Source organism: Rousettus aegyptiacus, unplaced genomic scaffold (assembly GCF_014176215.1).
Source record: "Rousettus aegyptiacus isolate mRouAeg1 unplaced genomic scaffold, mRouAeg1.p scaffold_m13_p_12, whole genome shotgun sequence".
Taxonomy (NCBI): Eukaryota; Metazoa; Chordata; class Mammalia; order Chiroptera; family Pteropodidae; genus Rousettus; species Rousettus aegyptiacus.
In genome coordinates, this window is record NW_023416287.1 from 36,246,930 (window position 1) to 36,257,137 (window position 10,208).

At 41.6% G+C, this 10,208-nt stretch overlaps 1 protein-coding gene across 7 annotated transcripts in view; it reads left to right on the plus strand.

Annotated features, from left to right (window-relative positions):
- The window catches only part of RIN2 (Ras and Rab interactor 2), a 172,431-nt gene extending 162,506 nt beyond the window's left edge, over positions 1-9,925 (plus strand). For all 7 annotated transcript variants that reach the window (XM_016146156.2, XM_016146161.2, XM_016146155.2 and 4 more), the window contains 3 exons: positions 995-1,126; positions 5,074-5,237; positions 8,070-9,925. In XM_016146156.2, the coding sequence (XP_016001642.1) occupies positions 995-1,126; positions 5,074-5,237; positions 8,070-8,393 (620 nt within the window). In that variant the 3' untranslated portion in view covers positions 8,394-9,925. The remainder of the gene's footprint in view (positions 1-994; positions 1,127-5,073; positions 5,238-8,069) is intronic.
- Positions 9,926-10,208: the final 283 nt, after the last annotated feature.

Genomic DNA, 10,208 nt, shown 5'->3' on the forward strand with positions numbered 1-10,208 from the left:
CTATTAACCACTGCTTGAGGAGATAGAAATGTATGTGCATTTGCAAATTGTCAAGGAAAGACATTAACGTGTGAGCTCTTGGGCTAGAAATGATAGCATATGGACAACTCTGAAATTTGCCAGCATATTTCACATACATATGGAAAATGTTTTTGTAGTTCAGGAAGTAATTAATAAAAGATTCCAAAAGTCTACACAGGATTATGTTCTGTAGTACAGTTTCTCTACCTCAGCACTAGTGACATCCTCACCGGATAATTCTTTGTTGTGGGGGCTGCCTGCTTCCTGTAAGAAGTTCACCAGCATCCCTGATGTTATTTGCACCTCCACCCTCCAGTCCTGACAGCAAAAAATGTCTCTAGACAATGCCAAATTCCCAGGGTAGGGGCAAAATTACCCCCAGCTGAGAATCGCTGCTGTAATGAAAAATAGAAATAAGGACTAACATATTTTTGCCACATATTAATCATGTGTGATCAATTTAACACATGCTAAATTAGCACATTTAAATAAGTTGAGAATGATGTTTACTCGGTTTGAATTTGGTCCCGTTGTTTACTCTTGGTTTGAATTTGGTCCCATCATGTTTGTGATTAATTTGCACAAAAAGCAATAGGAAACAAGTTACAAAGAGTTAACATAATAAATAGATACTTTGTAAATTGTTTTGTAATACTACTTGCTGAAAGTTAAAACTATTTAAAAGTACTGTGTCCTATTCATTACATGTAACTGATGACAATGGGAGAAAATCTTTCTATGTTCATTGACTCCTAGATGCTCATTCTGAAATTCTGAGCTAGGGCTGACATGAGACATGAGCAGCAGGAAGGCTCATGGGCTACAGAGGATTCCAGTTACGCCCACCTATGTTTATAAATAGCACATTTCCTCAGGATGACTCCTCTCTGTCTAATAAAAGCAGCAAATAGGGTATGAAAGAAAGAAATGTTAGTGAAAATATTCCCATCTTCCCCTTTCTTCCAAATCCCAGGGAGGATGTATGGCGCTGACGACTTTCTGCCAGTCCTGACCTATGTCATAGCTCAGTGTGACATGCTGGAACTGGACACAGAAATTGAGTACATGATGGAGCTCTTAGACCCTTCACTGTTACACGGAGAAGGTAACATGCTTTTGGAAAAGTGTAAAGAACTGGGTCCTTTTTTTCGTGGGGGGTTGTTTTCATTTTTGTCATTGAGGTGAAATTCACATAACATAAAATCGACAGCTTTAAAGTGAACAGTGCATTGGCATTTAGTACACTCACAATGTTGTACAATCCACCACTGCTATCTAGCTCCACAAATGTATCCTAAAATAAAACCCCAGGCCCATTAAGCAGTTATAGGGGTGCTTTTTTGAAATCTTAAGGGTTAATTTAAAAGAATGTGCTGACTTTTTTTCTGACCACAAAAGTAATACATATTCACGGTAGAGAATTTGGAAAAGTCAGAAAAACACAAAAAATGTAACCCTGCCATAATTACACTTCACCGAGATTGGTTAATTGCAATTAAAAAAAAATGTTGTTAAATAGAATAAATGCTATTTAAATAAAAGAGAGAGAAATGGTGTCTTTGATTCTAAAGTTGTAAACTTTTGGTTGAGTATTTTCACTGTCAGAAAAATATCCTGCTGTATCTTTGAAACAGATGAAGACCTATCTTTTATTTTTATCATTTAAAAAAAATTTTGTCTTCAAAATGAAAACAACATTGGTTTTCTTTCCTATTTAAAAAATAGTATCTGCTCATTGTTAAAATAAAACTACATAGGCATAAAATCTGGGCAGTGTGCTTTCACATTACCTTGGCAGCCCAGTTTCCTTCTTGTGTCTGCCTGACCGCAACATGTTTTAGCAGAAATTCTTTCTCCTTACACACCAGTTAGGTATTTTATCATGGAAATAACTTGGATGTTTGTCACCATGGTGCACAGCCTCGAAAAGCAGAAATAACTGGGACTCATGTGAGTTTGTCTTTTTAAAAAAGAGCAAATCAAGGCCTGTGCATTGTGAGTACTGTTAATCCATTTTCATGTGTTCCCCGTAAGAGCCCAGGTAGACCCTCAGTGATCAATTGTTACATAGACTTTTTTTCTTTCCTCCACTGAGTCTTAGTCCACTGATAGGATTCCCCAGAGAATGTGTCCTACTGGGATTTTCCCTAGAGGGAACTTAAATGCACTGTCACTCTCCCGCCCACCCACGCCCCCCCCCCCACCCTTTTGTTGCCCTAGCCTTCAGGGCGTGGCTTTCTTTTCAGAGGATCTGTCTTCCCAGGAGCCCCCAGGTCCGACCTCCCCTCCCTTCTAGGGTTGGTGCTGACTCAGGATTAGTGATGAAGATCTTTTCATCCTGTCCGCACACTCCATCCAGACAGATATGAATGACCCTTTTTTATCCCTTTGCCCTCTCCCTGGGTTATCTCCCTGCATTGTTATTCACAACCCACCCGATCCACCAAGGCCCTGCTTGGAGTTTTCCTCACAGTCTCTGCCCCTGCCCCAGGGTTTGACAGGACAGGAAAGGCATGTGGTGTTGCCCAGGGACCAAGAGACACATACATTAATCTCCAGGCCATCATTATTATATTTGCATCATTGTTTCATCTTGCATCATTTTTATAATTTTGTATGCATCTGGGTTGGGTGTTTTTGTGTGTGTATATGAGCTTCAATCATGGTTAATTCTAATAATAAGTATGTCCAAGTCTTGGTGCTTTCGGGAAAGGTCATGCCAGTTTCACTCAGAAAATTACCATTCTGTTGCTGACAATGTGTTCTTACAACAAACATGCTCACATCTTGTGGCCTGAGGATCTAGACAGCCATTTCCTGCCACCTTTCCCAGCCTTTCCCAGAGCAAGACACTGCCCTGGGTACTATGTTGTCGACAGCTATTCTCACCTCCAGGAATCCCACGTGAGAGAAAGACAAGGACCTAGCTAGTGGACATAGAGAGAGCAGCCTGTGTGAGCTCCTGCTTAAACTAGAGCCTTTTTCTACCTAACTGTCTCAGGCTTCTTGGCCGCCTTCCTTGGGAAGGCAGGGCAGCCCAGCTGGGTTGGCTGTGGTTACAGATCAGGCCTGCACTTCAGCGAACTGAAGCTATACAGCCCTGGAGGAAGAAGCTGCTGAGCAGAGAGCTGCATCACTGACCCCGCCCTCTGTGGCCTGCCCAAGGCCTTCTTTGGTTTGGGGGCAGTGACCACATCTCTTTTCTGCTGTTTAAGCAGGTGGTTTCATTATGGAAAAGAACTCCTTTAAGTGTTCAGCTCTTGTGGTAGGGCTTAGTTTTGCTGAAATTTAAACCTAATTCTGATTGCATCCACATGTTTTAAAGTGTGGTCAATTTTGTGCTTCCAGCATTTTGACTTTTCTCCTTAGTGACCTGAACAGATCCGAGCCATAGTCTAAAACTTGATGTCCAAAGGAAACACCCTCCCTACCAAACTCAATTGTAACAGTCCCTCCCAGTCCCTGCTCTAATACCAACACCTTTTTCTTGAATACTTCAGTCTATAGTGATTTCTCCTGAAATCCTGTGTAGCATTTAAATGTACTGCTGAGTTTCACACTCAGTCAGATGCTGATTTGTTCATGGGGCAAGTATTTAGTAAAAATCAGCTACTCAAAGTTCTGTACTAGCATGTGGGGGCTGCCATAGGGGACTTACACCCAGCTGAGGGGCCTTTAAACTATTCAAATAACTCTAAACATAAAGCCTGACACGTGATGTGGGCATGGAAAGTGTATTGCTCAGGGTGGCCTAGATGATACTGCCATAAAAAATAACCCCCAAATCCGTCAGTGTCCTGAAAATCACAAAGTTGTGTTTCTTTCTCAAATTACATGTCTGCTGCGATTTGCAAGTGGCTCTGCTCATTTCTCAGATGGTGGACCAGTTGCCATCTTGAATGTTGTCACTTGTTGACCAGAAAGAGAGTTATTCAAAGTCCTGTATTAGCAGCTAAATACTTTGGCCATGAAAGTGATACTTCTGCACAAAACTCATTTAACAACAACTAACTTCTGGTTCTTGCCTGAATGAACCACCAGTGTCTATTTTCTTTAATAAATTTATAAACTTCTGTAGAGCAAGGGCTCAGATTCTGTTTCTTACAAACCCACCCCTTGCTCTGTACTTGTCTTGGGCTTGCAGTAGAGGCCCATTAAGTATTTTGATAAATAATGTTTCTCAATTTAAAATATGTGTGCCCAATTTGGCAATTTTTAATAACCACTCAAGATGCCCCCTAGTGGTTCTAGCACCATGCTTGCAAGTTCCTTAGGCACCAAATTACAATTTAGGACAAAACTCTGAACACATTTCTATGTATTTCATGGTGTTGTAGTCTTTTAACACTCCCCCAAGCATAAGAAATCATTCCTAAATGCACCATCAAAGGGACATTACTTGCTTTTCCTTGCGAATTATTTTTTTCTTAAATGTGTTACTTTAGTCCCCAAATAAAAGTGAGAGAATCATGCAGAAGTTGTTTTGAAGAACCTATATTATCATGAACAGACTTGTACATTGTGCAGTTCTTTCAAAGTATATGCTTTATTAAATTTTAGAAAATATCAATTCCTTAAAGAAAAGCCCCAGAGAAAGTATTGCCAGATGTTTTGACTCCTGTTGCTAAGGTAAATGTTTCTGGCCCTGGAGCAGTTGACCCCCATTCCCCGTCCTGCCTCCCCACCTGTCAGGCCTCAACAGAAAGGCCTGACCTTTTCTGGCAAAGAATTTTTACAATTGCACTTAAAAAGTTCAGAGATTTTGTATGTCTCACCTATCGAAATGGGAATCCCATCAGTGAAAACAGGGCATTATCAGCCAAGCCTTCCTGGCATAGGCCTCGGTTACCCAGCACATTCATGGGCATGGTGCATGAATGGACAGATGGAGGCGTGGAGGATGGGCTCTTGGACATGTGCTTCTGTGGTCCCACAAGAAATGTGTGCAGACAAAATTGAGAAAATACAAAGCATAGCTTCTAACTCCATTGTCCCCAAACTTATCCCCAGAGTATGAAGCTTTTGGAGACTCACTCTTTCTGTCCTGTTTAGGAGGCTATTACTTGACAAGTGCCTATGGGGCACTTTCTCTGATAAAGAATTTCCAAGAAGAACAAGCTGCGAGACTGCTCAGCTCGGAGACTAGAGACACTTTAAGACAGTGGCACAAAAGGAGAACCACCAACCGCACCATCCCCTCAGTGGACGACTTTCAGGTATGAGGGGTGGGGGTAGGGTGAGAGGAAGCGTGCTGCTTCCTTTGTCCTCCAGAAAGGCAGAGCTGGCTCACAGAGCATGCACAGCTCAGGATGCCTGAGATCCCCACTTTGTCGAATCATTGGCGGAAGAGATATTTTAAACCACCCTCTGACCTTGTTGTTTCACTTCTCTGTTTTGCTTATATTAAGAAAATATATGTGGGTTTGGCCCAGGTTTCACTCCCCTTAATAAAACAATGTCAGAATAAGGTGAGATTTCTCCCAGAACTTTCAGCATGGATACTGAGCACCTGAGCAGACAGGAAAACAAGGAGGAGGCTCTTGGCACAGGTGGTGGGTATTTTATTTCATCAGGAGGCCGAGTGGAAACAGCAGTGTCAGACACTGCAGTAGACCTGGTCTCCCTGAGAGGGAGAGGTACAGCAATGTCTTTCCTCCTCCTCTTCTCTTTCTCTCCCCATCCTCCCCAAAACAGAAGACCCCAGAATCTCATCGGCAGCATCAGCTCTGGCCGCTAGTCAGGGCCTGTGTTTCAGATTGAGCATCCGAGCCAAGTCCTACCTGGGTCCCCATCCGGAATTTCCCATGATCGTGAGCTGCTGACTAGGAATGTGGGATTCCCGAGGAGCTTATTTCCTAGGAGTGGAAGATTAGGGCTATAAAAATCTTTACTCAACACAACCACCCCTGATTTGCTTGCTCATAGTCTATGAAATTATGAGTAAGCCTGCAAATGTCTTTGAATAATGTTTTGAAAGTTTCAAATCAAATTATAAAACCGGACTGCAATTTGTTTCTATGTGCCATGTGGTAAATTTCCAAGTGGGACAAATTTGTCCAGATTTACCTTTTGTGCCTTTTCTGCTCCTAAAATACTCAAAAGGTACATTTGGTTCAAAGTCAGCCCTTCAAGGAAAGACAAGTTCAGCAAGTTATTCTCTATGGTAGCAGCATTCTCAGAAGTTCCTTCCCAGGTACATAAATCTAAAAAGCAGGAATGCACACAGTATGTACCCCTGCCCCTTTGGGCTATTGAAGAGCTGTTCACATGTTAAGTGATTTATCATACACTGGCCCTTAGGATACTGTGACTGCCTGTGCTGGAAGGGAACTCCAATGGTTGTACACCCTCTGAAGAGAACAGAGGAAATGAGAAAAGCTCATCTTCCATCTACCCACTTGCCACCAGCCCCTTTCTTCTGTGCCTTCTATCTGGAGCTTCTAACCTAGAGATCTGCTGATGCTAGGTACCCCTTCCTTCTCCACACCCCTCCCCTCTGGCCTCGCTCGCCCAGGAGATTCATACTTAAAATACAACCCAAGAGGGGAATTTTCAGCACTCAAAACAAAACAAAAATCCAGACATCATACAACTCCACTTGGAACTCCTAAATCAGGTCGCACATGCACACACAAGTGTCCTCATGTTGGAGAGGGTGCACACCACGGTGGTGGACGTCCTAGAACGCTGGTGCCGCCACTCGCTAGCTGTGCGGCTTTGGGCAAGTTGCTTGGCCTCTCTCTTCCTCAGTTTCTTCACTAGTCGAATGCAAAAAAAATAAATAAATAAACGTAGACTTCTTTCACAAAGTTCTCTTCAGAAGTCAAGGAATAAATAAACGCATACCAAGTGTGTAGACCAAGTGTTCAGGGATGGGATGGGAGAGGAGGGGGTTGGTAAAATGGAGCATGTGTGTTTGCTAAGGTTTTCTAATTCAAGCAAGTCAGACTTCTCTTATCAATGCAGATCACACTGCCCTTGCCTTTGATAGCGATCTCCCTTCCATCACCCCAGTAAATCCTCATGGTAACCTTGTGGGACTCTGGATAGAGAGCACCCTCCCCTTCACTCCTGAGTAGGGTTGCCAGATTTAGAAAAGGAAAATGTATTTGTTTTGTGTCTGAAGAATCAAATTTAACTGGGCATTTTCTATTTTATTTGGTAACCCCACTCCTGAGGAAAAGGAAACTGAAAAAAGTTATCTGGGGTCACAAGTTCTCAGAGAGCCTGGTATGAGTGTAGGATTTTTTATACCTTCCCTGAGCTTTGTGTATGAGAGATCGCAGGCTTATTGTATTTCATGATGATGTGTACCTGGTGCTATTTGCAGTGCCAAGCCTGCAGACATCTTTTACTTCCCTGCAACACCGCTTTGCACTTAAATCAGCCCATCTCCAAAGCCTTTTGGTAGAAACATTTTTCTCCTGCTGACTTTTTTCACATTTCATTTGGAGCCACTTGGAGCCCTGTATTGGGTTGAACCACATGAAATTGCCATTTGGGGAGATGAAAAATGGTCAAATATTGGCAGTATCTTGTGGTCCAACCTAATATTACTACCCTTGCTTATGCTTCATAGAAAGTAGTCCAAAGTGAGTACAATATGTGCTCTTGTGTCCGCATATTTTAAATATCTCTTCTTGCTGACTCCTAGTTCATTCTCTTCTGTTGTTTGGTTTGTTTTTCAAGCTAGGAAGAAAACTCAGTGTCTGATCTGTTCACATTCTTCACCAGAGATTTTTTAATCAGGGTTTGCGAAGGACCCTGAAAGATTGGAACAAGGCTGAAGGGACTTCCTGCTCATATTTGCAAAGAATTAAAATACAGCTGCTCTGTCCATATAGTTGTTCTTCTCACTCTCCAAATTCAGATCAGCCTCTTTCCTTGCACTTCGAGGCCTCATTTCCTGACATTAGACTTCCTGACAAGCCAGAGCCTAGAGTGGCTCACAAGTGAGACCTCTCATTGGCACCTCATCCTGCTCACTTTATGCTCCAGCTCATTTCCTCTTCTCACCTTGTGCATGACTTCTCTCTTTCCACCTGCAGAATTATCTCCGAGTTGCATTCCAGGAAGTCAACAGTGGCTGCACGGGAAAGACCCTCCTTGTAAGACCTTATGTCACCACTGAGGATGTATGTCAGCTCTGTGCTGAGAAGTTTAAGGTGGGGGACCCTGAGGAGTACAGCCTCTTCCTCTTTGTTGACGAAACGTGGCAGCAGCTGGCAGAGGACACTTATCCTCAAAAAATCAAAGCTGAGCTGCACAGCCGGCCACAACCCCACATCTTCCACTTTGTCTACAAGCGTGTCAAGAATGATCCTTATGGCATCATTTTCCAGAATGGGGAAGAAGATCTCACCACCTCGTAGAAGAAATGCAGGACTTTCCAGTGGTGCATTCAAAAAGGGGCTAGGAACCTTCTTTCTAGCTCCCACGTGCTTATTCTTGAAAAGCAGTCACCTCCTTGGGGACCCCTCGGTTCAGTGACTAAGCCATCCACAGGCCGATTCTGCTAAGGGCATCTTTAGCCATATTGCCCAAACGAGGTAACAGGTTTGTAAAACAGTAGGATTCTCCTTCAGATACGGAGAATTGCATTTGATGGTTCAAGTGTCCTGAGATTGTTTGCTGCGTACCCGCAGCCAAGTTCTAGGTGGGCTCACATGTATGTATATGTGCTTAATAAACATTTAAGGTACAAGCTCTTCTCTTGAATTCAACAGCAGGTGGTTGACAAGACTGGCTGATGCAGTGCGTCAGGTATTTCTCAGTTCTTTGGATGGCTCCATCCTTTCATTCCTTCCTTTTTTCTTCCTTTTCTTTGTCTTTCTTTCTTTTTTTTCTTTCTTTTTTTACAAAGAGACTGTGTTTTTATATATTTCATAGAAATTTTTATAGCAGTTGCAGGTAAACTGTCAGGATTGGTTTTAAAAATATTTTTGTAACTTTAAAATATTCTATAATTATGCATGTGATTTTAACATTTAATATTCAAAAAAGAAATCTCTTGCTGGATTTGAGAGTATTGCATTTTTAAAGTCTCTCTTCTGTAACTGGATGTTTTGGCAACTTTGTGGAGAGAGACTGCTGGATTTCTTAAAAGTGATGTTTTACTGACACTGGCCACAGAATGCCTTTGAAAATCTGATGTACTGTTACCTTTTTCATGCTCAGTGGTATTGTTCTGTTTCATGTTTTAACCAAGTAATACTGAAGATCAGGAGAGAATTGAATGTAGAGAGAGGTTGAGAGAGAAATACAGACTCTAACAAAGGACTAAGGAGTGTAGTCTGCTGGTCAGGCTCCTTGAAGGAAGTGGGGAAAGGAGATGGAAGGAACCATTTGTGCTAAGAATACTGTAAATATGCAATGAGATTTGGAAAAACCTACCCCATGTTATTTGTTTTTGTAAACAGTTTTAAAAACCTCACAAGAAAAAAAAGTGATAAAACTTTTATGTTCTTTTCCCATATGAGTCAAAACTAACAACATTGAATTATTTTGGGCAGAAACCAAGTAATGTGTAATGTGACTTTCACTGAGTTAAATAAAATGCTCTTTGGAAAAGAGTTTGCACCAAAAAGGCCACCTGCATTATAAGAATGTTTGGTGAAGTTCAGTTTATGTTTTGTGAAACCTATTTGTTGGTGCACAAAGAATGACGGTCTTTTATTGCTATAACACAGGTAGTTATAAAAACATGTTATTGTACTGTGTAAAGATGCATAGTCATCTCAATTGGTTGGCTTTGTACCTTTGTTAGCTTTTGTGATACATCTAGAACCCTCAGCACATACTGTGTTGTACTTCCTTTTGTAAATAATTTTTAAATGGAATTTTGCACATAATACATTGTAATACTGTACAATAATCACATGTGAAAATAATTTTTGAAAAATTCTTCAGTTGTCTTTTTTCCTTTGAAAAGCAGAATATAATTTCGTGCCACACAATGTGATATAAATCTGAAATCCAAGCCAGTGTTTGTGGTTAGGTTATCTGTAGAGAGGAAATAGAAAAGTTTACATTTTTTCAGCAGTGCATATACTGATGAGGCAGAAATCAAACAGCAGAAGGAAAGGTATGGTTCTAACCTGAAAGGATTTCCAGTGTTACTTAGGACAGTACTTGGCTCAATTGGACCTAGAGAAAATCAATTAATCAGAAGGGCCCTGCAGACAACT